The sequence below is a fragment of the Chlamydomonas reinhardtii genome, chromosome 3, assembly GCF_000002595.2.
Source record: "Chlamydomonas reinhardtii strain CC-503 cw92 mt+ chromosome 3, whole genome shotgun sequence".
Classification (NCBI taxonomy): domain Eukaryota; kingdom Viridiplantae; phylum Chlorophyta; class Chlorophyceae; order Chlamydomonadales; family Chlamydomonadaceae; genus Chlamydomonas; species Chlamydomonas reinhardtii.
The window spans coordinates 389,974-415,049 of record NC_057006.1 but is presented as its reverse complement, the minus strand read 5'-3'; the positions used below and the strand labels follow the sequence as shown (position 1 = coordinate 415,049).

At 67.7% G+C, this 25,076-nt stretch overlaps 3 protein-coding genes across 3 annotated transcripts in view; 2 read left to right on the top strand and 1 right to left on the bottom strand.

The window, feature by feature from the left end:
* The first annotated feature begins 18 nt into the window (after nucleotides 1–18).
* CHLRE_03g144927v5 (uncharacterized protein) lies at nucleotides 19–1,624 on the top strand. Its single transcript, XM_043060400.1, has 3 exons — nucleotides 19–401; nucleotides 903–920; nucleotides 1,114–1,624. Exons 1-3 carry the CDS (start codon nucleotides 229–231, stop codon nucleotides 1,172–1,174), a joined length of 252 nt encoding a protein of 83 aa, XP_042925529.1. The 5' UTR covers nucleotides 19–228; the 3' UTR covers nucleotides 1,175–1,624.
* Nucleotides 1,625–3,117: 1,493 nt separating this feature from the next.
* On the bottom strand, nucleotides 3,118–6,868 carry CHLRE_03g144907v5 (uncharacterized protein). Its single transcript, XM_043060399.1, has 7 exons — nucleotides 6,379–6,868; nucleotides 5,859–6,011; nucleotides 5,285–5,431; nucleotides 4,832–4,906; nucleotides 4,238–4,627; nucleotides 3,999–4,078; nucleotides 3,118–3,702 (listed from the first exon to the last, which is right to left on the bottom strand). The coding sequence occupies exons 1-7, from the start codon at nucleotides 6,751–6,753 to the stop codon at nucleotides 3,495–3,497; spliced, it is 1,428 nt and encodes a 475-aa protein (XP_042925528.1). The 5' UTR covers nucleotides 6,754–6,868; the 3' UTR covers nucleotides 3,118–3,494.
* Nucleotides 6,869–8,478: 1,610 nt separating this feature from the next.
* The window catches only part of CHLRE_03g144887v5 (uncharacterized protein), a 20,776-nt gene continuing 4,178 nt past the window's right edge, over nucleotides 8,479–25,076 (top strand). Inside the window, exons 1-31 of the mRNA XM_043060398.1 lie at nucleotides 8,479–8,867; nucleotides 9,112–9,496; nucleotides 9,730–10,977; nucleotides 11,319–11,466; nucleotides 11,704–11,777; nucleotides 12,107–12,221; nucleotides 12,432–12,691; nucleotides 12,978–13,071; nucleotides 13,349–13,981; nucleotides 14,246–14,686; nucleotides 15,115–15,252; nucleotides 15,531–15,788; nucleotides 16,047–16,424; nucleotides 16,624–16,743; nucleotides 16,949–17,173; nucleotides 17,516–17,692; nucleotides 18,073–18,214; nucleotides 18,545–18,837; nucleotides 19,138–19,272; nucleotides 19,574–20,233; nucleotides 20,607–20,819; nucleotides 21,006–21,104; nucleotides 21,408–21,485; nucleotides 21,659–21,769; nucleotides 22,044–22,163; nucleotides 22,469–23,049; nucleotides 23,348–23,465; nucleotides 23,652–23,844; nucleotides 24,092–24,302; nucleotides 24,562–24,625; nucleotides 24,835–24,912. Coding sequence (XP_042925527.1) covers nucleotides 8,747–8,867; nucleotides 9,112–9,496; nucleotides 9,730–10,977; nucleotides 11,319–11,466; nucleotides 11,704–11,777; nucleotides 12,107–12,221; nucleotides 12,432–12,691; nucleotides 12,978–13,071; nucleotides 13,349–13,981; nucleotides 14,246–14,686; nucleotides 15,115–15,252; nucleotides 15,531–15,788; nucleotides 16,047–16,424; nucleotides 16,624–16,743; nucleotides 16,949–17,173; nucleotides 17,516–17,692; nucleotides 18,073–18,214; nucleotides 18,545–18,837; nucleotides 19,138–19,272; nucleotides 19,574–20,233; nucleotides 20,607–20,819; nucleotides 21,006–21,104; nucleotides 21,408–21,485; nucleotides 21,659–21,769; nucleotides 22,044–22,163; nucleotides 22,469–23,049; nucleotides 23,348–23,465; nucleotides 23,652–23,844; nucleotides 24,092–24,302; nucleotides 24,562–24,625; nucleotides 24,835–24,912 — 7,911 coding nt within the window. The 5' untranslated portion in view covers nucleotides 8,479–8,746. The remainder of the gene's footprint in view (nucleotides 8,868–9,111; nucleotides 9,497–9,729; nucleotides 10,978–11,318; nucleotides 11,467–11,703; nucleotides 11,778–12,106; nucleotides 12,222–12,431; nucleotides 12,692–12,977; nucleotides 13,072–13,348; nucleotides 13,982–14,245; nucleotides 14,687–15,114; nucleotides 15,253–15,530; nucleotides 15,789–16,046; nucleotides 16,425–16,623; nucleotides 16,744–16,948; nucleotides 17,174–17,515; nucleotides 17,693–18,072; nucleotides 18,215–18,544; nucleotides 18,838–19,137; nucleotides 19,273–19,573; nucleotides 20,234–20,606; nucleotides 20,820–21,005; nucleotides 21,105–21,407; nucleotides 21,486–21,658; nucleotides 21,770–22,043; nucleotides 22,164–22,468; nucleotides 23,050–23,347; nucleotides 23,466–23,651; nucleotides 23,845–24,091; nucleotides 24,303–24,561; nucleotides 24,626–24,834; nucleotides 24,913–25,076) is intronic.

Here is a 25,076-nt window from a genome sequence, read left to right as displayed (position 1 = left end):
AGAAAAAAAGGATCCCTCAACAAATCCCACATAGATCGTCCGCCGCAACTTGACACGACTGGCGGCCAGCAGCATACTATAAATGGACGGCGCTGGTGGCGGGATGGAGCTGGGGGAGCGGGACTTCGACACGGCTGGAAGCGGAGAATCGGCCCTGGCAGCGCTGCGTTCGGCCTCCCTTCCCGATGAGTTCTGGATGCTATCTTACAAGGTCTCTAGAAAATTGTGATGTGTATTTTCGTGCATTCGAGCGTCAGCGCGCGGCTCGAGCGCAGTGGGCCGGGTTCTTGCCTGCTTCCAGCCTGCGATGCCACCCGGTTCCGCTCGTTGAGCGCGGCGGCGAGGGCGTGTCTCATCCACCACCATGTTGTTCCTGTTGGCGCGCACAACGACCCACCAACGCGAGTTCGCAACAAATTGCCCCCTCTGCTCTTGTTGGGCTAAGCCACCGAAGCCCATTTCACTCCGTGGGGCCGGCTCACTGGGGCCGGCCTCTACCCGCACACATCCTCCTTTGGGGCCTCCACCCCCGGCAGAGTCCTTAGACCCTTCGCGAAATGCTGGCTTGGCAGCCTGGTGCGGTCGTCTCTGGCGTTCTGCTTGCTCGCGGTGCAGGTTGTGTGCCGGGTGCTCCTTGTGCTCCTTTCCCCTTCTCTCAGACAAGTGTTCCCCGGTCATGGGAAAAGGGGCTGAGCCCCTCCACAGTCTGAGGCCGAACAACCTCATCGCCGGGACATAGCCAAACCAGGTGCCTATCTAGCAGTCGCGATGCCACAGCAGAGTCAACCGCAGCCAGACACAGCACAGTTGTCAACAGCCGCACTACTTGTCATGCCGCTACCGCTACTGGCGGGTTCAGTCGAACTTGGCGAGTGTGTTTGTATGCCTGGCTTTCCAAACAGGAAACACCACGAGCGCCGGTGAGGCACACCGTGGCCACGACCGTGGCACACAGAACGGCACGCACGCGCATGTCGTGCAATCGTGATGTCAGCATGCGGCAGGGAAATGGGTGAAACGGGTTTGGCCGGCGTTTGCTGCAGTCACAACTGGTGCCCGCGAAGGGGCCGCCTGAGTAGTGTGGACGGCCGCCCGCCCCTGCAACGCCCACAGTACGCGTGTGATGGGTCCTTCCGGGTCATCATTGACAAGCCTGGACGCACTGCACGCCTAAGGGGGCATCCGGCGAGAGGGCTGGGACGTTAGGTGGGGGCATCAGCACAGGGGTGCATCAGCAGGTGTAAGCAGAGGGAACGGCCGGGGCAGGTAAGGGGGTGGGACAGGGCGCGCTTGTCTTTGTTTGTGCGGAGGCCATATGGTGGGATGCCGATGGGGAACTCGCTCGCTCGCATGTAGGTAGGCGTGGCCGCATCGGCGGGCGGTGGGCGAGGTGAAGCAACATTTAGCGGTTAGCGCAGCGGGCGGCCAGTGGTGGCCAATGTTCCGCCGGTGCCGTTGTACCGTATATTCTTTTTGAACAAAACCGGACTGGTCAGTGCATACCTTGTCAGTGCACACACGGTGGACTGTGCATACGGGTAGCTCTCGCGTGCACAGACGTGGGTGCGCCGCGCTGTGGGCGCGAAAAAATTCCGGAAGCGGCCTGTTGACGCCCAAGCCCTTTAGCGGCCACAGCAGCACTGCGCAAAAGAACTCAGCTGCAAGAGTCAGTACCAGCAGGCGGGGCGGGGCTCGTTCCGGCCAGCGTTCGTTGCGGCGCGCGTCAGGAGCGCGGCGGCAGCCCCGGCCCCACCCTGAGCTCGAAGGACCCGGTAAGCACACGAGGAGGCAGGTGCACCGAACCCATCGTGTATGCTCAAATAATTTGGTGAGCTGCTCCGTTCGCTCGCCCGCGGGTCACGCATCGCTTCACTCGCGCAGATTTGGGCGCCGCTCGCGGTCGAGGGAGCCATAAATGGCGACACAGATGTCGAATTGCCTGCCGGTGGCAGCCGCAGCAATCTCTGTTTCCGCAGCCGTTGCCGCCGCTGCCCCTGCTGCCGCCACCTCGCCCTGCCACCGCCGCCGCCGCAGCAGCAGCAGCAGCAGCAGCCTGGCTTGGAGGACGCGGCCGCTGATGGCGGGAGCGAGTGGCAGCGGTAAGTGGTAAAGGCAGTGGCGGGGGCGGCCTGCTGAGCGGCGGCTACGGCGCCTATGACTAACATCCACTGGCGCCGCACGGTGTCGCTGACGTGGGCCACCATGCCGCACTTCGGCACTTGTGATGCAGCCTTCAGGGGCTGGGGCACCAGGGATAGATGTATGGCGCCGTTGCAGGGCCACAGGCCAGCAGCCAGCCAGCGCCCGCCGCCGCCGACGACGACGGGTGACCAGCACCCCAGCTAGCAGAAGCCGCAGCAGCCGCTGCGGCTATGCCACGCGTGGAGGTGGCGGGCGCGTGCGGCGACGGCGGCAGCAGGCGACCTGGGCGAGCTGGGCGGTGACGCCTACCGCCTACCTCTGGCGTGCTTTCCATGCTTGGCTCTCCAACCACGTTCCTGTCGAGCAGCTCACCTACGTATCGGCGCTCGACAGGAACGTGGTTGGAGAGGCGTACGTGAGCTGCTCGACAGGAACGTGGTTGGAGAGCCAAGCATGGAAAGCACGCATCTACGACCTGCAGGGGAAGCTCAGAGATACAGATTCACAGAATGCGAACCCGCTGGAGGATAACGCGGCCTTACTTAGCTCAACAGCTGGCCCGCTAGCTGGTGTAGAAACACAGACAGCGCCTGCGACACTGCGCGCTGCGAGCAGCGCCACTGCCGCCTTCTTTGTTCAGTTCGTGGGGTGGGCAGGCCAACGTTCACAAGGATGCCCTGAAACTGGCCCTGCAGCCTAGCTAGCGGCGGGGGCAGCGGTGGGCAGCGGTGGGAGTGGAGGAGGCGCGGCGGTGGCGACGGCGGTGGTGCTGGCAGTGCAGACGGGGCCGCGTGGGCTGCCCGGGCTATGCTGGTGGGCCACATAGGTGTCAATAGTTCGGCCGTTTGGCTGCGGTCACGACTGTTGCCCCGGGAAGGGGCCGCCCTGTAATACTCACTCATGGTGCTCTCAGTGTGGGCGGTGGCCCCTAAACGCCCACGGTACCGTTCGATCGGCCATGGACTCGTTACTGAAATGCTTGGCTCGTTACACGGCCCAACCTGGGAGTCTGGGGCACAGTAGCCCTGCAGCAGCTGACACAATGGCCTTGCCTTGGACCACCCTTGCTTGCCACTGCAAGCGCTCCGTTCGCGTCACCCATCCCGCTCCCCCATCGCCCAAGCTCGTACCCAGCCACCTTCCGCTGCAAACTGTTTGCTGTCTGCTTGGGGTATGGGCGTCCGCTGCACCCTACGGGACCTCGCCAACCTGCCTGAACCCTGTCCCATCACACACTTCCATGCTTCCCAAACGGCCTGCTCCTCCAGCCCCAACACCCACACACCACCACCGCCGGTTCCTCAGCTGCCAGCCCCTCGTCCTCAGCCCGCTCGCCCTCCGCTCCCTGCCGTCTACCGCCGCCGCTTCTCCGGGCGCCGCACCGCCCGGTCGTCCGCGTTGAGCCTGTTGGCCAGGTTGCGCCGCGTCTCGTGCAGCGCCACCACCTCGCTGCGCAGTGCCAGCCAGGCGCCGCTGGTGGCGCGGGTCATGACGCGCGGGCCGGTCAGCGCGGCGGGGCACTGCAGCTCCGTCAGCGTGGCCTCCACGTTCTTGAACGCCCTGAGCGGGGGAGGCGGAGGAGGAGGGGGAGGAGGAGGAGCGGGGAGCATGAGTAAGGCGACGGCGAGGAGGGGGTGCAGGGCGTGTGGGGCGGGGGTAAGAAGGGTCCACGCGGCGAGTTGGCGGGGAACCGTGGGAATGGGGCCGCGGGTGGAGGAGCGCGCAGTGGTGAGTACCGTAGCACCGTAGCTGGGGCCACGGGATGTCGTGGGCATGGCTGGAAGTGGAGGTGCAAATTGCACCAACCCAACCTTCGCATGCCCGGTTTCCCCCACGTCCGGTCTCCTCGTCCGCACCTGGATCCGCCCGTCATGGCTGCCGCCTGCTGCGCCGCCATGGCCTGTGTGTGCGCGCCGCGCAGGTACACGCCCGGCTTCTGCAGGGGCGAGGGGCGAACACACACATGTCGGCGGCGCCACAGGAACGCGTCTGCTACGCTTCGCTCATGCACGGAGCTGCTCTGCCCATAGGCCATAGCCCAGCACAAATATGCACGTAAGCCACACCACGTGACAGCAGACCACCGGCCCCGCACCGGCTTGTAGGGCTTGACCTCCGCGTCAAACAGCGACGGCGTCCCGGGCGGCACAGCTGACTCAAACTCCGCCGGGTGCCGCAGCTCCGACACCATGAGCGCAGGAGCCGGGCTCAGCGCGCGAGCCGCAGGAGCCGCAGCCGCGGGCGTGGCCCCTGCGGCGCCCGGCGTCGCGGCGGCTGTTGCTGCTGCAGGTGCCGCGGCAGCGGGCGCCCCCGGCGCGGGTGCCGGCGGCCGGCCGGGCTGCGCGGGGGAGGTGGTCCGCGGCGGCGCGGCAGCCGCGGGAGGCGGCGCGGCGGCGGCGGCAGCAGCGGCAGCCTGTGCCGCCCGGCGCGCGGCGCCCGCCTCAGCTTTCCGCTTCTCCTCGATGGCTCGTGCCTCCGCCAGGATCTGTTTACGGCAGTTGGCGCATGCAGGCAGAGGAAGAGGGTTACTCAGGAGGCAGGGACAACAGTGCGGGAACATGGAGACCATGACGGACCGTAACATGCCGCCCTGCTGGGCACTCCCGTTATTGCCGTTACCATCGACTGCCACCTACGACCCACAGTCCGCAAGCCCCATCTGCCCCGGTGCACCGTCAGGCCGCCTCACCGCGTGCTCTTCCGACACCTGCTGCGGCGTGCGCGCCAGCAGCTCCGCCAGCGCCTTCTTGCGCTCCTGCTCCACCTACGGAACACACAGGTACAGGTGGTGGTGGAGGTCGAAGCAGGGGAAACAGAGCCACCGCCGCCGCCAGTAGCAGCAGCAGCTCCACGAGACACACGCCAGCGACTCAGCGGAAAAGCAGGGAAACCAAGTAACACAGAAGCAAGGTGGCGCGTCGGTAATTGTCCATGCCAGCCGATGCCCCTGCGCCCTGCGCCACACATCACCCCATGCCTTGCCCCTGACCCAACCCAGACCAGCAACACTCACAACCCGCACCTGAACCAGCACGCCTACCAGCCCCCCAACCACCCGAGCGTCTCCACCTCTTGCCACTCCTGACCGCCCTGCGCCGCACTCCCCGCCCCCGCCACGACCCCCAGCGCCCTCCCCGCTCACCAGCTTGTTGAAGGGCTGCTTCACCAGCACGTTGTTGGCCACCGCCCCCTCGCGGCCGTTGCGGCTGATGAGCAGGCGCCGCGCCACGCCGTAGTAGCGCTCCTTCAGGTCCTCCAGGCTGCGGGGGATGGCGCCGGGGCCGCTCCACTGCAGGGGTCGACAGCAGGGGTTGGCGCGTGGGGTTGGCGGGGGTTAGGGAGGGCGAGGCGAGGTGGGCGGCACGCAGGGGGGGGGTCCCGGGGGTTTGTGCCCGAGCCCAACCATCATCAGCGAGGGGTAGCGGTTCATGTCAAGAATGGAGTGGACTACTAGTCACAAGAAGAATTTAGTGAGGGGTGCGGCAGCATCGCCGGTAGGAGGTTCATTGTGCGCAACATCCAACCCTCGCTTCGCCTGGGACTGTCCCAGGCTTGCCCTGTCCCATTCCGACCCCCGCTCACACCCACCCGCCACTCCCACCCGCCCTGCGTCCCCAACCCTACTAGGATATCACTACCCCACCCCTCCATTCCGGTGCCCCTGCCTAACCCTCCCTGCCTAACCCTCCCTGCCTCCCTGCCTGCCCCTGCCTCACCGCGTATCTGTCAGCGATGACCATCCAGCGCAGGTCAAAGTGCTCGCACAGGTCGAACAGGTAGTCCGTCTCCTCGCGCCCCCAGCCCGCCGCGCCGCTCTCCGGCTTGATCAGCGTCTCGTACTCCTCGCTGTTGTACTTGTACAGCTGGACCTGCAGGGGGGAGTGGAAGGGCGAGGGGGGGAGGGGGGAGCGTGTATGCTTGCGGGGGGGGGGGGAGGAGGAGGGGGCGGTGCGGCGAGGGAGTGAAAGCTGTGTTCCTGGGCGTTGAGGGTGCTGGTTAGCAGCACGTCCCTGCACAAGCCTAGCTGGCTGCCCTGCCAGAACACGAAGCGTGCAAGTAGCTGCTCTTCTAAGTCTTAACCGCGGACGTGCACCAAACGTGTTCTCCGTGATGGCAGCACACAGCACGGCACGCCCACCCGCGTGCCCGGACCCCACTAACCCCTCAGGCCCGCCAGGCCGCCTGGTGCGGCCCCCACCGCCTTCTGCCACCCCTCGGGGCCCGCACCCTTCGCACCTTCTTATTGTACTTGGCGTAGGGGTATTCGGAGTCGTCGGGCTCACGAATTACCCCGTTCGCGCCTTTGTAGCATTTGAGCCAGTGCCAGAGCTCAAGCCCGTCCGAGCGTGCCGAGTTCTTAAACGAGCGGTACTGGTACGTGATGATGCCCTTCGTCGAGGGCTTCGGCTTTTTGAGGATGTCGTTCTTCTTCGTGCTGGTCGCGAACTGGCTCGCAATAATCGGGTGTGAGCCGCCCAGCAGCGCGAAAGCCTCGCGTGACATGCCCTCTGGGCGCTTCATTTTCTCCTTCTTCTCCTTTGGCGCCGGAGCGGGCTTCTCCTCGGCCGGCCCCGCCCGGGACATGCCCAGGATGTCCTTAACATCTGCCATTTTCCTATATCCCTAGGATTATCGGGGAGCGAAGTAAACGCCCAGTCGCGAGAACTCCTTTAATGTAGTGTGCCCCCTCGTGCTCTGGGCATTTTGGTATCAAGATAGGCTAACTACACTCTAATATATCATATTGCAGCTTACCCCTGCTTTTCCTTGCTGTCGTTGACTTGACACGCCCCCCTCGCGAACTCGGCACCCTCCCGTTCATTGGCCGAGCCCAACGGCCCCCCCCCCCCCACACACACCCACCAGAGCCCGCCCTTGCTCGTGCAATGCAGCACCTCAAACATTAGTGTGCCTGCAAAGTATTAGTGATTTGAAGTCCCGATTGTTACCCGCCCCCGTCTGGTGCGATTCGGATTCCCGAACCCCGATGCCCCAATCCCACCTGGGACTTCTGTATCGGAGCCGCGCACACAGGGGAAATGTCGACGGGCGAGCCCTGCAATACTGATAACCGATAGCAAGAACTAACACCATGCATCAGACTTGCCTTTCTCGTGCGGCTTTCGGCTTTCCACAGCCTGGTTCCGAGGATGTTGACCCGAAAAGCTGCAGGAAGGCACGCAGAACGTGCGCATCACCGTGTAACCTCTCCCCCCACACACACACGAACATGGGGTCTGAGCTCTGCGATGGCTGGGGTCGCTGGCGACCTACCGCAGCTGCAGTCTGCAGGGGCTCGCCCCAGCAGGGCTCGCGGTGGCGTGCGCGTCACAGCAGCAAGCCAGCAGTCCGGCCCACGAGCAGCCTTTGACCACTGTAACGCAGAGTCCTCTGGTAGCCGCGGCACCTCAAGCGCCCGGTCGAGGGGTCATCAGCACCAGCAGGTCTGCAGGTGGCTGCTATCCTAGAAGAGCCCGGGTCACAGCGAGCTTCCATACCACTATGCTTTGTGTATGAGTTTCGCACACTTCATCTAGCGGACGGCGCAGCCCTTCGTCCAAGCTACACGCGCTCCGCTCACCCAGATAATCGTTCGGCCTTTGCAGGGGGGAAGAATCCTCGCTGTGATGGCCGGAAGATTGGACGAACGCCTTCGTAACGACTAACGACCACACGGCGCAGTAGCTTTGCCTGGGCTTGGCACGCTGACGCTGCAGGGCTGGGCTGTCGTGATGTTGTGCCGCCGGAAGACTGGCGCTCGTAACCTCAAGCCAGGTCGGCACAGAATGCCTGTCGGTGTGTCGGTGATGGCGGCTGTCAGACAACCGCCGTGTACATCAAGACATGGACATGCAGGAGCCCAAGCGTGTCTGCGTCGGCGTGAAAGCACCGAGGGAGCGCATCAGTGCCACTATCATGACATGGAGGCAGAGCAAAGTGGCGGCAGAGGAACAGGGCAACAGTTCCGGCTGCATCTGAGCCACATTGCCGTGTATCGTGCTTTTCCTGCCAAAGAAGCCGGCGCAACGTCTGCCCCAACGACTTACTTGTCTACTAGAAATGGCCTGTGTGGCCTACATTGCTGGCGCCCGAGCAAGCGAGTCAACCCAGCGAGTTCCACAGTCGCTACTGCGGCACTGGGACTACTGACAACAGGAAGATGGCGGCGGCAGGCAGCTATGTGTGCAGCGCCTGCGCTGCGGGGCGGCTGGGGCCCACGCCGGACCGAGTCAGAGCTGGGGTACCGCGGCACGACCGTGCCCGCATGACCCGAACATACCGCTAACATCGTTTCACAAATTGCTGCATACTGCTTCATATAGTCAGATAACATCTGTACCTGTACGTTGGGCTGCGAGTAGACAGTGCTCGAAGGCTGCAAACTCAACTTGTTGCAACGAAAATGCAATTCTCCAGGGATTCTTAGTTTTTCAACAAGATACTTGTGTTTATCACGGCACGGAACTCTTGCGCTCATCAAAGTTGACCATGACTGTTTCAGAGACGTCGCAGGAAGCAGCGCGACAAACATGTGTGACATCTAAATGATAAGACTACGCGATTGAAAAGGCAACTTTGTGGGTCGTCAGTGACACGGGCACGAATGGAGGTCGAGCAGGAGCGGCCAGCAGAGCGCTCCAACATAGCAGGCGCACCGCAAGTTGGACGGAAGTCCGTGAACTGGGCGAGGAAGCGCGAGGTGCTGGAGGATGAGAACCTCTCTGGTGCGATACCACTGTGGCTGTGTCCTGGGGCACGCTGGCGGGAGCACGACCCTCCCAAGATGCCGTGGAATAAACCGCGAAGCATTGCATTGGTAGAATGACTGCTCATACGAGGCCATGACGCGGGACTGCACGTGGCGCAGCGCTGGCCAACACACGCTCATAGGCCTGAGCTCCTAACGGTCCCAAGCCCGTGCGCACCGCTTGCAACACCCCATTCCATTCCTCCACCTGCCTCGCACAGTCTTCGCAATGGGCTCCATTGAATCCTCCTCCAGCAACATCACGGCGCCTGGCCGTGAGGGCGCCATCTCGCCGCTGGACTTCGCCGCAGCCACCGCCGTGGCTACCGGCTTCCACCGCCCACAGAGCAGCGGCGGGGCCGGGGCCGGGGGCGCCGAGAGCGGGCGCATGTACGGCAAGAGCTCCAGCCGTGCCGCCAGCCGCGGCGTAAGCCGGACAAACTCGGCTGTGTCGGGCCTGCGGCAGGGCGGGCTGCCGGCGGCGGGCGGTGGGTATGGCGGGCCCGGAGGGTACGGCAACGCTGGCGGCGTCAGCGCTGTGCCCAGTAGTGCATGGGGCGGCGGCACGGAGGGCGGCGAGAGCACCTACAGCACCGTGTTTGAGAGGTGGGTGAGAGGCTGTGAGAGGAGGTGTTTGAGGCAAGGTGGCTGCTGGTGTATGGTTGGGTAGGAGGAGATGCCTGCTGCCCAACCGGCCGCTGTCATATTCGCTTCCACGAGGACGAGCACACGTGCTGAAGGGCTGGCCGCGTCCGGAAGCACAAGGGGGCGCACTCCTGCGCATCAGCACTATCCTGCCATGGTGCACATTGCCCGACCCCCGAACCCCACGCGAACAGGCCGCCCGTAATTCCACGCCGGCCCTCCGCTCGGTCGCTGGCAACAGCCGGCGGCGGCGGCGGCGGCGGCCCCGCCCACCTCAATGTAAACGTGGGGCCCTTCCCAGCCGGCGCCCCGGGCCCTGTGAGCGGCTCCCCAGTGCGGCCCGGCACCTCTGCCGGGTACGACACGCATGGGGGCCAGCCGCCCGGCTCCCCCTCCCGCCCCATCACCCCTGCCAGCCCCAGCAAGGTGGGACTGTCCGCCCGCCAGCGCGCCATGATGGACGCGGCGGCGGTGGGGCAGTTCCGCTTCGCGCGCATCCCGCGCCCCAGCGGCGCCGGTGGCGGCGCTGCGCTTCCGTCGGTGTACAGCAGCGTCCCGGGCGGAGCCGTGAATGTGTTGAACCTGGAGGGCGGCGGCGGCGGTGGTGGTGGGGAGCCGGGGCGACTGGGCTCGCCAGGGCTGCCGGGGCTGTCCGGCCGGGAGGGGCAGGCGGGTGTCGGCGCTGGGCTGAATGCCTTCCGGGTGAGTGCGGCGGCGGTGATGGCGGCGGCGGCCTTCTCCGCCTCGCCCATCGCGCCCTACCGCCGCGCGGCGCCGCCGCAGCCCGCAGCCAACTTTGGTCCCTCAGGCGCTGGCGGCGGTTCCCAGCGCCCCTCAGACGCCGCCCGGCAGCAGCAGCAGCAACAGCAGATGCTGGCGGCTCGGCCCTCAACCATGGCTATGGCAACTTCAATTATGGCGGAGCTGAACGCCGCGCACATGGCGGCGCATGAGGGCATGCCGCTAGGCGGCGGCGGCGGCGGCCTGGCCGGCACCAGCGCCAGCGACGGCGGCGCCGCCGCTAGCAGCCTGTCTGTCGGGCTGCCGCCGCCGCCGCCGTCGGGCGCGGCGGCGGCGGCAGCAATCGCGGCGGCGGCAACTCCGTCATGGGCTCACCCCAGTGCCGCTGCCAACCGCGGCGACCTCACCAGCCGCTCCGCCGCCTCACTGGGGGAGCGCAAGGCCGCCGCCGCCGCCGCCGCGAACGCTTCCGCCGTCACCCTCCCTGGCGGCGGCGGCAGCAGTGACGTCTTGCTCCACGCGGCGTCCATCTACCAGAGCCACGGCGCTACGCACGGCCACGGCCACGAGGCGGGCCCGGGGCCGGGGCCGGGGCCGGGCGGCAGCAGCAGTAGTCCGGCGGTGCGGACGGAGGTGCTGGCGAGCTTTGTGCGGCCGGGCCGCGGCGCCATACTGCAGCCTGGGCTGGTGCAGCCGCCGCCGTGAGTGGGGGGGCTTGTGGGGGCAGGGGGGAGTGGGGCGGGCTGGGGCTGGGTTGGGTTGGGTTACATGCCGAGTCCAAACGGATGGGGCCGGGGGGGGGGGCTGGCGGGTGGCATTGGGTGCGCTGCGAAGGGCATCACATTGCCGGATTCACGCCCGCACACGGACATGCCCACCACGTTTCGCTTTTCTAACATTGACCCGCAACTACACTTGTCATAATTATTTCCGTCCCTTTCGCTGTCCAAGACACACAACAACACACACGCACACACACACACATACACACGCAATCAATCACACACACACACACAACACACACACACGCACACATACGCAGGCCGGCGCCCGACATCAGCGACGCGGAGGCGCTGCTGCTGGGCAGTGCCGCGGGCGGGCTGGGCCACCTGCCGGGCGCGGAGGCGTTCGACCCCGCCGCCGCCTCCAGCGCCATGCTGGATGCGGAGCTGGCGCCGCTGCTCAAGGAGGTGCGCGGGCGGGGGCGGGGGCTAGGGGGTGAGGGGTGGGGGGTTACGAGAGGGAAACCCACGGCACCCAGCGGCTGGTGCTGTTGCTAGTGCTACCTGGTGTTGCTGCTGCTACTGTTGCCACTGCTGCTGGTGTTACGCGTTTGCACTCTGCCTGCCTGCCTGCCCGCCCGCCCGCCTGCCTGCCCGTCCGCCTGCCCGCCTGCCTGCCTGCCTGCCTGTGTGCTGTGCGCCCAGGTGGCGGAGATCAACGTGCGGCCGGCGGTGCGGGCGGCACTGGGCAAACTGGACGACAGGGCCATCAAGCAGCTGTGAGGCGGGGGGGGGCGCGGGGGGGGGCGCCCGGGGTGGTGGGGTAAGGCGGGGGGGGCGTTTGGGGGTATAAACGTATGGGGGAGCTGCATTTGGGGGGGCTGAAAAGGGCAGTGCCCTTGCCAGGCCGCGTGCCCGTGTCCCCGCATCTAGCTCCCTAACCCTGTGCACACCATCAGTCCTCTCACTGAGTACGGTAAACGGTAATTGACGTCCTCCTCTCCCTCCCCTCCTCCCCTCCTCCTCTCTCCTCCACCACACCCACACCCACACCCACACCCACACCCACCCACACCCACACCCACACCCCCACCCACCCGCCCCCCAGCTTCATCGCCACGGCCCGGCGTGTGGAGCACCTGCCCTGCACCCCCGTGGCGCTGTCCAGCGGCTCCGGACTGCTGCTGCCGCTGCCCGGACCCAAGGGAGTGGCGGGGTACAAGGTGGGGGGGGGGGAGGCGGGGAGGGAGGCGGTGGTTTGTTGCAATCCCAGTGAGGAGAGGGGATTGTTTGCAACATTCCCAGTGTGAAACCGAAGGGTGGGCAGCACGGAGGGCGCTGGGGTGTTGTTTGCACCAATCCCAGGAAGCGACAAAAAGGGGGGACTGACAAACCACACGCCCTCCCACCACCTGCCCTCGCCCGCCGCTCAGGTGAACGCCAAGGGCCAGGTCCACGCCACCACAAAGTTGGGCCACTACCTGCGAGTGGAGGCCCCAGGCGGAGGAGGCGGAGGCGGCGGCGGCAGGCAGCAGCAGCACTCGGCCGCACGCGGCAGCACCGCAGGAGGAGGCGGCGGCGGCGGCGAGGGGGGGAAAGGAGGAGGCGGAGGAGGTGGGGAGGCGCCGGGGTCGCCACTGGCGGGCGGCGCCTCCTCCTCTGAGTTCTCATTCCTACAGCAGCTGCTGGACCAGTGAGTGGGCGAGGGGGGGGGCCAGGGGCAGGGGCGGCCGGGGGATGAGGGGGGAACGGGGGATAAGGGGGGGGGCACTCGACAGTGCATACAAAGCGGCCTGGCTGCGTGTTTCTTTCCGGTGCGCCCTCTGCCTCTTGCCACCAACACGTGGCCGCCCCAGTCCGATCCAGTGCTCTGACCCCTGGCCCGCGCCGCCCCTCTGCGCCCACCCACCACCTCCACCCGCCCCTCTGCACCCGCCCACCACCGCCACCCGCCCCCCACCCCACCCGCCCACCACCAGGGATCCCGAGGCGCTCACTCCCAAGACGCGGGCGCTGCTGGCCCGGCACGGCCCCGCAGCCACCCTGGCGCTGGTGGAGGCCATGGAGGCGGAGGTGGGGCGGAGGGGGGGGGGGCACGCAGGGGGGAGGGTTGTAGATACCTGCCCAAACTAAACCAAATCATATGCAATAGAGCGAGGAGGGGCGGGGCAGGTGGGGGACTGTCCAGACAATCGCAAATCTACCGACTGGGCGCGGGAGTGTGGGGTTTGAGGGTGTAAACAGATATATGAAGGCAGTAGGGAGGGCGGTGGGGGTGGCACGGGGGGCGGCTCGGTGTGCGAGACGCCCCCGCCTGACGCCCTGTGGCGCCGACCCCCGTGTGGCGCAGGTGGCGGCGGCCGCGGCGGCGGCGGCGGCTGGGGGCGGCCGCTCCGGCCCCGGTGGCGTGTCTGCCACACCCGGCAGCACCATTCGCCGCACCGCAGGCGGCGGCGGCAGTAGCAGCACGGGGCCGGCCGGCGGCGGCGGCGGCGGCGGCGGCGGCGGCGGCGGCGGCGCCAACGGCGCCGCCAGTCCTCGCTCCGGCAGTAGCGCGCGGCGGCGCAGCAGTGCCAGCGGCGGCCACCGGCACATCCCGGCCCCCACTGCGGCCTTCGACTCAGAAGACGAGGAGGGGGACGTGGTGGCCCTGGCGGCGGCACTGGAGGAGGAGGAGGGGGAGGAGGAGGAGTTTGGGGGTGCCAGCGCGGGCTCGCGAGGGCAGCTGTCGGCGGGCCAGCTCGGCCCCTTCAGAGCTGGCGTGTCTAGGCTGGCGGATGGCAGCCGTGCTGCTACTGCTGGCGGAGGAGGCGCGGGAGTGGAGCTCAACAGCAGCCGCAGCGGCAATGACCGAGGAGGAGGAGGTGGTGGCGAGACAGGCCGCAGCGGCGGCAGCCACGGCGCGGAGGCGGCGTCTGCGGACCCGCTGCAGGCGCGGCGGCAGCGGTTGGGGCAGTTGATGGCGGAGCTGGAGGAGGAGGAGGTGGGGCGCAGGGCGGGGGCGGGTGGGCGGTGGTGGGGGGGGGTGGGCGTGTTGTTCTAGCAGTCCCTGTAAGGCAGGGGGGTTCCTGTGTGCTCCTTTGTGGCTGCTGACCCTGCACATCCGTCCCCTACTCCCCTTTGGTTCAGTTTGGGCTGGAATTTACAATCCCCCCCTTCAGTGCATCCTGTACCGCTTTCCCAACCATCCTTGCAACCCCACCTCCACCTCGGACATGACACACGCGCCTGCACTGCACACTCGCAGATCAATGACGCCGAGCTGCGGCACTACACGCCCTTCGTGGGCATTGACGGAGACGACCACACAGCCGCCGCAGTGGCCGCAGCCACACTCGCCGCACTCACACGCAGCGCCGCCGCCACTGGCGCCGTCAGCGCCGGCGCCGCCACCCTCGCCCGCGCCGCCGCCGCCGCCGCCGGCAGCGACGCCGCCGCCACCCGCTACTACGCTGGCGGCGCTGGCGGCGCGTACGTCACGCCGGCGCCGACGGCGGCGCCGTCGCATCGCGCCAGTGACGACAGCGGCGGCGATGACACCGGTGCAACTGCCGGCGGCGGCGGCGCAGCCGCCATTACTAATGCTGGCGGCGGCGCGGCGGGTTTTGCGGCTCAGCAGTTTCTTGACGGCAACGGCGCAGAGGAGGACGATGAGGAGCGGGCGGTCACAGATGAGGAGCTGGGGCTGGTGCGTGTGGCTTGTCTTGTGGGGCTGGGTGGGGATGACGGCCGGAGTTGTCTTCACCATCATGCCCACTGCCCTGGGCGGTTACATTGATGATTATTGAACCATCATGCCCACTGCCCTGGGCGGTTACATTGATGATTATTGAACCATCATGCCCACTGCCCTGGGCGGTTACATTGATGATTATTGAACAAGGTGGAGGGGGGGAAAGGCCCAAAACCCGCAACACGAGGGACGTGCAGGGCAGGGTGCACGCCGCCTTTCGCCGGGCCGTATTGGGCCGTGCCGACAGCTGGTCAAGCCGTCTCTACGCTCCGCGCTTGGCAACGCCACACACACGCTCTGGGTGGGGCTGGCGGGTTTGGGTTTATACAATCGGCTTGCTGGACTGCACTATCCCTACCCCCCTCCCTACCCCGCCGCTGCAGCTGTCTCCCGACCAGGTGCTGGCGGCTCTGGAGGCGGCTGCCGGCACCGCCGCCACCGCCTCCGACGAGCTGTTCGCGCGGCTGGAGCACGCCATGAAGCGGCGGGAGGCGCTGGCGGCCAGGAAGGCGCGCGTGGCGGTGAGAGGCACGCGCGCGTGTGTGTGTTTTGTGCGTGTGTGTGTACATGTGTGTGTGTGTGTGTGTGCTCGCGCGCGATGGAACACATGTGCACGGCTTTATTGCAAGTAAGGGGCAAATCGGGGCAAGCTGAGTGCTGGGCTTGGAGTGCACACACTGTGCGGACCACACACGCTCCAGCCCGCACACGAATGCACCCAACTCTGCTCTCGTCTCCCTCCCCCCCCGTTCCCGACCACCCCTCCCTCCCTCCGCCTCCCCCACACGCGCCCCTGCAGGCCGAGGCGGCGCGGCGCGAGGCCGAGGAGGCGGCTCGCTACGTGGAGGTGGCGCTGGGGGAGCAGGACGACGGCGACGAGCTGGCGGGGCCGCTGGCGGCGGGGGCGCGCGGCGCGGTGTGGCGGCTGCGGCGGCACGGCGGCGGCGGCGCGGCGCGCGGCGACCTGACGGCGGCGGGCGGGCTGGACAGCTGGCCGTCGGGGCGCATGCAGCCGCCGCCGGCGGGCGCGGTGGCGGCGGGGCACAGCTCCTCACAGGTGCGTGGGCGTGTGTATATGTGTGTGTACATACCCGCGTGCTGCCGTCCTTTACTGACATCTTGTGTCTGTCTATGTCACTGTCGTGTGTGGGCCCGGCCTGATCCAACCAGCCGTCTCCTTACCCCTGCCCGCGATTAGGTTGGGCTTGGGAACGGCTACCTGCCCCTGGGCCCCTCTGTGCCTGGGCTGGGCCCCCCCGCCCCCCTCCACCGCCGCCCCTTACCCCACCACCCCCACGCCCTCCACCCCCCGCAGTTGCTGCCCCACGCCGCCTCCATGAGGATCCGAGTGCCCGAGTCCAGCGCCCTCCCAGCCAGCGCCCTGCCCACACCCGCCGGAGGCGCCGGCGCCGACGGCTACGGCTACGGCTACAGCCACAGCCGCGCTGCCAGCCCCGGCCCCGGCCCCAGCGGCGAGCTGCCGCAGCCCTTCGCCGCCTTCGGCACACGCAGCATGAGCCCCGGGGCCGGCGGCGTGTCGTTGCAGCGCCAGGCCACGACGCTGGTGCGGCGGCATGCGGCGGCGGCGGCGCCGCCTCCGGACCCGCCGTTTGCGTTTGCCAGCGAGCGGCAGCGCGCCAAGCTGGAGCCGGTGCTGGGGGCGTGGGGCGTGGCGCAGGCGGCAGACCCGCAGGTGGGGCGTGTGTGTGTGTTAAACAAAGGAACGACAAGCCGACAGCCCGGCCGATGTGTGTGTGTGTGTGTTTGTGTGTGTGGCACGTACGGGAACGACTATGCCTGCAACCCGCCGCTCCGCACTCCTCCGCACTCCTCTTCTTCCCTTGTCACTCCTCACTCCTCCCCCCCCCCCACACACACACACGCACGCCCAGATGGCCGCCCTGGGCGCCTTCAAGGAGGCGCTGCTGCCGCCCGGACACCGCCCGCCGCCGCCCGACATGAAGCCCTTCGCGCCGGCAGCGGGCGAGAGCGCGCGAGTCACGGAGGCGCAGGTGGAGAGGAGTGGGGTAGTAGTAGGCTGTGGACTTGTTGCCCTGGTCTTGATGCGGTCTTGATGCGGTCGCGCCTCCTGTTCGGCGCCACAGTCAGCCCAGTGCCCATCCGCACACAGCCCTATTGCCACCACTCACCACACCTCGCACCACCCCTCGCACACCCAACCTCCTACCCCTCACACACGCCACCCCCCACACGCAGGTGGCCCGGCGCCTGGCCCAGATGGGCGAGACCGGCTCCCCCACCCTGGACATCGACTTCGGCCCCCGCCTGGCCCGCCCCGACTTCGGTGTGTTGTACGGCTGCCTGCGCCGCCTGCCGCCCGCCGCCGTGCTGGGGCTGAGGGCGGGGGCGGGGGCGCTGGGCGGCACGGGCGCGGCGGAGGGGCTGGCGGCGCTAGTGAAGGCCTGCCCCGGCATCGAGGAGGTAGGTGGGGGGCGGAGGGCAGGGGCAGGGGGAAGGGGAAGGGGAACGGGGGGGGGGGGGTAGTCACCTCTCCAACATAAGACGGTGAGGACGGGAAGGCAGTGAGGCCGGGAGAGAGAGGGAGGGCTTGCATGCGTGACACGCGCCTCTGGCAGTGCCGCGGGCTCTCAGGCGCCGGCAGCGCACGCTCCACCCCACCCCGCATCACACCATCACACCGCATCACTCCCATATTCACACCCCAATTTGGTAAATGACTTCGTCTGCAGTCTACAGAGGCATCCTGTACCGCTTTTCAACCATATTTGCAACCCCCCGCCCCGCCCGCCCCACTCCCGCCAGCTCGACCTGCGCTCCAACGCCGGCCTGGACTCCGCCTCCGCGGCCCGCCTGGCTCCGCTGCTGCACCCGCACTACCGCTGCGGGCTGCGGCGGCTGGACCTGTCGGGCTGCCCGGCACTGGGCGACGCGGGCTTTGCGGCGCTGGCCATGAACCTGGCGCAGAACAAGATGCTGCAGGTGGGGTTTGGGGGGGGGGTTGTAGATACCAGCCCAAACTAAACCGAACCCACTGCAATAGAGCGAGGGGGCGTTGGGGCGTGGGGGCGATGAGGGGGTGTTGCCGCCAAGGCTGCCCGGCGGGGAACACGATGTGCGGGGACGCATGGGGAACAGAGCTGCTTGACGATGTCAACTCCACTGCTCGGCCACATGACTTCCCCCCGGTCGGCCACTCCACCTGCTACGGCTGATCAAACCCTGCTACCGGCCGCCCTTGCCTCCACTGCCTTGTCCTCGTCCTATTGCCCCCCCCCTCTCCCCCCTACGCCTGCTGTCTACTCCGCTACACTCTTCTGTACCAATCTTTGCAACCCGCCCCCGCCACCCCACCCCCAAAGGTCCTGAACCTGTCCGGCTGCGGCCTGGGCGACGGCTCGCTGCTGGGCCTGGACCGCTGCCTGGCGCTCAACACCTGCCTGCGCGAGCTGGACCTCAGCGCAAACAGCTTCAGCAGCGCGGGCGTGGCGGCGCTGTGCAGGGGTGAGCGGGCAGGGCGGGGCGGGGGCAGGTGTGTGTGTGTGTGTGTGTGTGTGTGTGTGTGTGTGTGTGTGTGTGTGTGTGTGTGTGTGTGTGTGTGTGTGTGTGTGTGTGTGTGTGTGTTGGGGGCAAGGGCGCCGCCTGACTGGGTTGAGAGCCGGAAAGTGAACCCCCCCCCACACACACACACACTCTTCTTCCTCTTGAATGTAACCCCCTTCCTTCCTGTCCGGGCTGTCCGGGCTTACTCGTGGCGCTCGGGCATGTAACCCCCGCACCCTTCTCCCCTCCCAACCCCCTCCCTACTCCCCACCCACCCACCCACCCCACCAGACCTGGAGGACAACCGCTCCCTCCGCCGCCTGTCCCTGGCGCGCTGCTCCCTCGGCGACGCCGGCGCCGCCCACCTGGGGCGCACGCTGCTGCCCGCGCACCCCACCCTGACGCACCTGGACCTGGCCCACACCGGCCTGGGCTGGCGCGGCGCGCGCGCACTGGCGGAGGGGCTGCGGCCGCGGCCGGAGCAGTACGACCCGGGGCTGGGGCTGCCGGCGCTGCGGGAGCTGGGGCTGGCGGGGAACCCACTGGGGCAGGCAGGCGTGCTGGCCGTACTCAAGCTGCTGATGGTGAGTGGGAGGTGGCGGGGAGGGTGCGTGGATGGGGGTTGGGGGGCGTGGAGTTGGAGGCGGGCGTGGTTGACGCGGTTGAGGGTGTGTACACAACGGACGCACACTGTCCGTCGCAGCGGCAGACACAACAACCGCCATTCCCCACAACATTTTGGGATTGGAATGAACTACCGACCGTAACCTCCCTCCCTCCCCTCCCTCCTACGCCTTCACTTCTTAATTACTCATAATTGAAATCCCTCCCCTCCCTCCCTCCTTCCCTCTCACCCCAACCCCCACCCCTCCACACACACCCAGGCCAACCCCCGCCTGTCCTGGGTGTGTCTGGACCACGTGTCGCTCACCCCCGTGCCCGGCGAGCCCCTGGACCTGGACGCGCGCCACCCCAACGGCCACTACTGCCTCAACCTGGAGGAGCCCGAGCACCGCAAGGTGCGGGCAGGGCGGGAGGGGGCGAGGGAGGGGGCGAGGGAGAAGGGGGGAGCGAGGGAGGGAGGGGGCGAGGAGAAGGGGGCGAGGGAGGGGGGGCGGGAGGAGGGGAGGGGGCGTTGGAACCTCACTGTGGCCATGTGCATGTTTTCACTGTCCATGTTTACGAGCGGCAGTGTCGCCACAGTAGACACCTCCACTCGCTCATCCCACACATCGCACACACGCCACGCCAACGGCCCCCCTGCCTCTCCCCCCATCCTTCCCTCCCTATCCCCCCCCCACCCCCACGCCCCACCCTCAGGCCGCGGTGGCGCTGTTCCACATCTGGCAGGCCGGCGGCGGCTCCTCCTGGCTGTCCGCCTCCCTCAACGGCGCGCCCCTGCACCTGCCGCGGACGCAGGACGCCCTGCCCGCCAAGCTGCGATGGCCCGAGGCCATCCCCACAGCCGGCACCCTCCTAGTCACCGTGCGGAACAACGCATCGCTGGATCCCGCACTGGCGCCGTCGCCGGCGGCGGTGATGCCCAGTGGCGGCGGCGACACGCACAGGTCGGGGGCGGCGGACAGCGTGCCCGTGGCGGCGGCTACTGCCAGCGGTGCTACTGCCGCCAGCGGGGGCACGGGGCCGGGGGGCGCTACAGCCCGCAGCGGGGTAGCGAGTGGGTGGGGCGGCGACACGGCACGGAGCGCCTTCTCGGACCTGCCGGGCGGAGGCGGCGCCGAGGGCGGCGGCGGCGGCGGCGGTGGCCTCACGGCACGTAGTGGCGCCACCACGGCGCGTTCGGTGCTGGTGGCGGGCCCTGGCGGCGGGGGCGGGGATGCAGGAGCGGGTGGCGGCGAGGCGGCGGGTGGCGGTGGGGGTGGCGGTGGGGGTGGCGGTGGTGCTGCGGACCGTCACGTGCTGAGTGGTCCGCTGTTTGGCTGCCTCATGAAGGCCGTGGAGAGCAGCGCCGGCAGCGAGGTGGGGGAAGGGGGGGGGGGGAAGGGGAGGGGATGGGAGGTGGGGAGCGGGTGGGGGAGAGTGGGTTGAAGTGGGGGATGGGCGGAGCTTGTGTTTTGGGGAGACGGGGATCGGGGATTGGGTGGGGGGAGCGGGCCGGGCTGGACTAGGCCGTTGTCCATGGCAATGCAGAGAGCAGCAGACCTCCGCACCCCGCACCGACCCCCGGCACATGTCAGCCTCCGCCACTGCCCCCATGCCTCACCATCCCCACCTCTCACACCAGCCCACCTCCCCAACTATCTATCTGTAACCAATTTCCTCTCACCCACCCACCCACCCACCCACTCGCCCACCTCCCGCCCTCCCCCCCTTCCCACCCTCTCGCGTGCAGGTGTGGAAGACGCAGCTGCTGGCTCTGGCGACCAAGGTGGCCTACGTGTCTGCGGAGCAGGCGGGCCGCCTGCTGGGGCGGCTGCGCTACCGCTCCGAGCGCGCCGACGCCGCCGCCACACTGCTGAGCGCCTGCCCCGACCTGCACCGCGCGCCCTGGGCGCTGGCGCAGTTCGCGGGCTTTGGGCCGGACGACTTTGCGGAGCTGCTGCAGGTGGGGCCGCGGGGGGGGGAGGGGGCAGGGGGGGGTGGGGTTGTTTGACGTAGGGCGGGACAGGAGAGCGTGAGCTGTGTGTGCGCGGTGGGTGTGGGTGTGGGCGACAGACGATAACACATCGACCACATCCCTCCCCTCTTGCATCGTCCTCGTCCCCTCACCCCTCACCCCCCCCCCCCCCAGGAGCTGAGCCTGGCCCCGCTGCTGCCTGTGCGCACACGGGTGGTGAACGGCTGGCAGGACTGCTGCACGGGGCACATGCGGCTGGACCTGGCGCAACTGGTGGGGGGCAGGGGAGGAGAGGGAGGGAGGGAGGGAGAGGGAGGAGTGGGGTGGTCATGGGTGTGGGAGGCGAAGTAGCGCGTTGGTCAGGGATTTTGGGTCGCAGGCCCCTCCGTCGCCATTCAGACGCCACCAGCCACGCAACTCCCATGTATTGGTTCACGGAGCACCAGCGCGGTATTTTGTGCCATAACGCCCCACTGCCTCCCCCTCCCCCTCCCCTAACCCTAATATTTGATACACACCATCCCATGAATGGCTACTCCCCTAACCCTTCCCCTCCTCTCCTCCCCCCCCTCACAGTCCCACCGGCTGCTGGCGGTGCTGCTGGTGCAGTTGGCCACTCGCGGCAGTGGCTCCAGTGGCTGGGCCGTGCCGCAGGTGGGCGGGTGGGCAGGGGCAGGTTGGCAGGGGCAGGGGCAGGGGCAGGTTGGCAGGGGCAGGGGCGGGGGGCTGGCCGGTCGTCCTGCCTCTGGACACCCTCTCTCTTCTCCCCCTGTCGGCATTGCATTCTGTTCGTCTCCCTGAACGGCTCCCACCCATCCCCCCTCCAGGCCGCCGCCCCCATAGAGGACCTGTTGGGTGCCGCCACGGCCCGACTGGGCGACGCCACCGCCTGCATGCGCGGCATCACCTTCGGAGGCGCGCCGCTGGGGCACAGCGTGGTGCGTGGGGGTTGGGGTGGGGCGATGCTGTTGGGTGTTTGGTGTGATGCCGCCTAGTCGCCTGGTCACAGGGGCCCCTTGTCCACTCCTCCCTCTGGAGGCCACCACTAACACACGACCCACATCGCCCCCACACGCCGCTCCTCCTCCTCCTCCTGCCGAACCTCTCCAACCACCAACCACCCAACCACACCAATGCCCCAACCACACCACCTTCCCATCCTCCCCAACCACCCAACCACCTCTCCAACCAACCCCCCTGCATGCCCGCCAGATCTACCTGTCCTCCGCCAACATCCCCACCTCGGGCTTGCTGGACCTGCACTACGTCAACGTGCGGCCGCGGCGGCACGTGCAGTACGTGGGCATGGGGCTGGGCAAGCAGCGCCGCACGGTGAGTGGGGGGCTCTGTGTGTGAGGGGTGGATAAAGGGGATTGTAAATACCAGCCCAAACTCAACCAAACCAAGCTAAACTAGTGGAGCACGGGCAGGGGGCGATGTGCTGAAAGTGAAGGAGGAAAAGGGGTGGTGGGATGCGGACTTGGGGGATGCAGACTGGTGTCAGTGCGTCCTATACCGCCGGGGAGGCACGGCGCGGCCGCAAACCACATCCGATTGTGCTTGCCAACTCCTGTTGGACACACCTGAGTCTTCTATGGTTAACACACACACCCCTGCACACATCTCAAAACACACAGGCCCCAAGCATCCTCAGCGGCAAGACCCCAGCCGCCGGCCCGCCCGCCACCGGCGCCGCCACCACAAGCGGCGGCACCGCCGCACCCACCCGCGCCGGCAGCAGCGCCGGCGGCGCCCCCCTGCAAGCCTGGTCCTCCAGCACCGCCGCCGCCGCCGCTGCCGTCGCCGCCGCCGCCGCCGCCGGCTCTCCCGCCGGCAGCCGCCCCTACACGCCCGCCGCCGCCACCGACTCCCAATCCACACTGGGTGGGCCGCCACTGCTCCCCGAAGCCACCGGCGGCACCAGCATTGGCCCGAGCCGCATGAGCACCGCGGATCGCAGCAGCAACAACGGCGCCGCCGCAGCCACCGCCAGCGGCCTGAGCGCGTCGCTTGCGAGCGGCTCCACTACCGCTGCTCCCAGCGGCGCGGCATCAGCTGCCGTCAGCTTCTTGAGGCGGCCTGGAGGCGGCGGCGGCGGAGAGCCGCGGCCGCCTGTGGCTGTGGGTGCGGGTGTGGTGGCGGTGGAGGCGCTGCGCATGGCTGCGTCCTTCCTGTCGCCCTCATTGGCGCTGAACGCGCAGATCGGCAAAAAGAACTGGTGCGTGGGAGGTGGGGCGAGGGTGTCGGGGGTGGGAGGGGTGGAAGGGGTGGCTACGGGTGCAGGGCTTCAGAGTGCCTCCGGAGGTGCGGTACTTGCAGTGCCGCGAGACGCTTTGGCGGGGATTGCAGGATTGTGCAGGGACATTCGTGCCGCGTGCTGAGTTTGCATGTGTTCCCCCACCATTGCCGCTCTCCGCACCACCGCCACACTTACCAGCGCCCCCCCCCACACACAAACACACACACACCACCCCCTGCACCCCCCTGCATCCCCCTGCACACGCACGCACACACAGGTGGCAGCAGTACCTGGTGGCCTGGGAGGGGCTGTACCAGGAGGCACTGCTGCGGCTGGGGCTGCAGCACAACGCCGCGGGGCTGGCGGGCTGGAGGCACGCGGGCAGCATGTGGAAGGTGGGGGAGAGACAGGGAGAGAGCGTGTGTGTGTGTGTGTGTGTGTATGTGTGTTTCGGATCTCTTTCCCATGCGTACTGCCACGTGTGTCACACCACATCGTGTTGCCACGTGCATGTCATTTTTTGGGTGGCCGCAATGCACAAATGCACACACACACACACACACACACACACACATGCACAGGCGAATGGGTACCGGCTGTTCTCCCACAAGCTGCACGACGAGGTCCGCGCCCGACACGACAGCTACGGCGGCGGAGGAGGAGCAGGAGGCGGCGGGCGGGGCAGCCACGGCGGCGGGCGGCGGGCCAGCACCACCGCAGAGGGGGCGGACGAGGGGGCGGCCGCGGGCGGCAAGAGGGGCGCCGGCAAGAAAGGCAAGGCGGGGCTGGGCAGCGCGGTGGGCAGGCCGTGTTGCCGCTGCTGCTTGCATGTGGGGCGGGCCCGCGCCTGGCAGTCGGGCCACCGTCAGCACACCCACCCACCCACCCACCCACCGACCTGCCTGCCTGCCTGTCACATGAACCCTCTCGTTCACTCTCACGCTTCACCATTGGTCGGTCATCCTAGTGATACCAGTACCTCCTACCGCTGACCTCATATGGCGATGTCCCAACCACACAGACGCCAAAAGCGCCAAGAAGGGCAAGGGCGGAGACACAGACGAGGAGGGAGGCGGCGGCAAGGGCAAAGGCGGCAAGGGCAAGGGAGGCAAGGGAGGGAAGGGCGGCAAGGGCGCGGGCAAGGGCGGCAAGGCCGTGCCGGACGCCGGCGGCGGCTGGGGCCCGGGCGTGGACGCGGCCACCTCCCGAGTGCTGTCGGCACTGGACCACAAGTGAGTGTGTTGGGGGAGCGGACAGAGGGGTGTTGGAGAGGTGTGTGTGAATCTGGGTAGGGGTGAGCCGTGTGTGCCGCTCACACGTCCATGTGTCACAAGTAATGACACACGTAATGACACACGCACTGACACACACACACACACTGAAACACACACACACACACTGACACACACAGATACACGCACACACACACACACATACACACACACGTAATGACACACACACACGCACTGACACACACACACGCGCATACAGGTGTCGGCAGTTGGTTCCCCTGATGACGGACCTGGCGTGTCAGGTGTCGCTCAGCACCTACCAGGTGGGTGTGGGCGTGTGGTGGTGGGGGGGGGGATGGTGGCACGCAGGTCGTGGGCATGAGTTTTAGTGGATTGGGAGTTGCTTGCAAGTGGCACACTACCGGACTTGATACGTACCAGCCAACCTACACCCAACCGCCGACCTAGCTCCAACCGCCCACGCACCCACCCACGCACCCACCCGCGCACCCCACCCCTCACCCCACCCTAGGTCCTCCACCTGCTGCGGCTGCTTCCCGACTTTGACCTGCGGCTGCGCACCCTGGTGGCGCTGTGGCCCGCCATATGGGTGAGGCAGGGAGGGAGGAGCGGGAGGGAGGGAGGGAGGGAGGGAGGAGCGGGAGGGAGGGAGGGAGGAGCGGGAGGGAGGGAGGGAGGGAGGGAGGGAGGGAGGGAGGGAGGGAGGGAGGGAGGGAGGGAGGGAGGGAGGGAGGGAGGGAGGGAGGGAGGGAG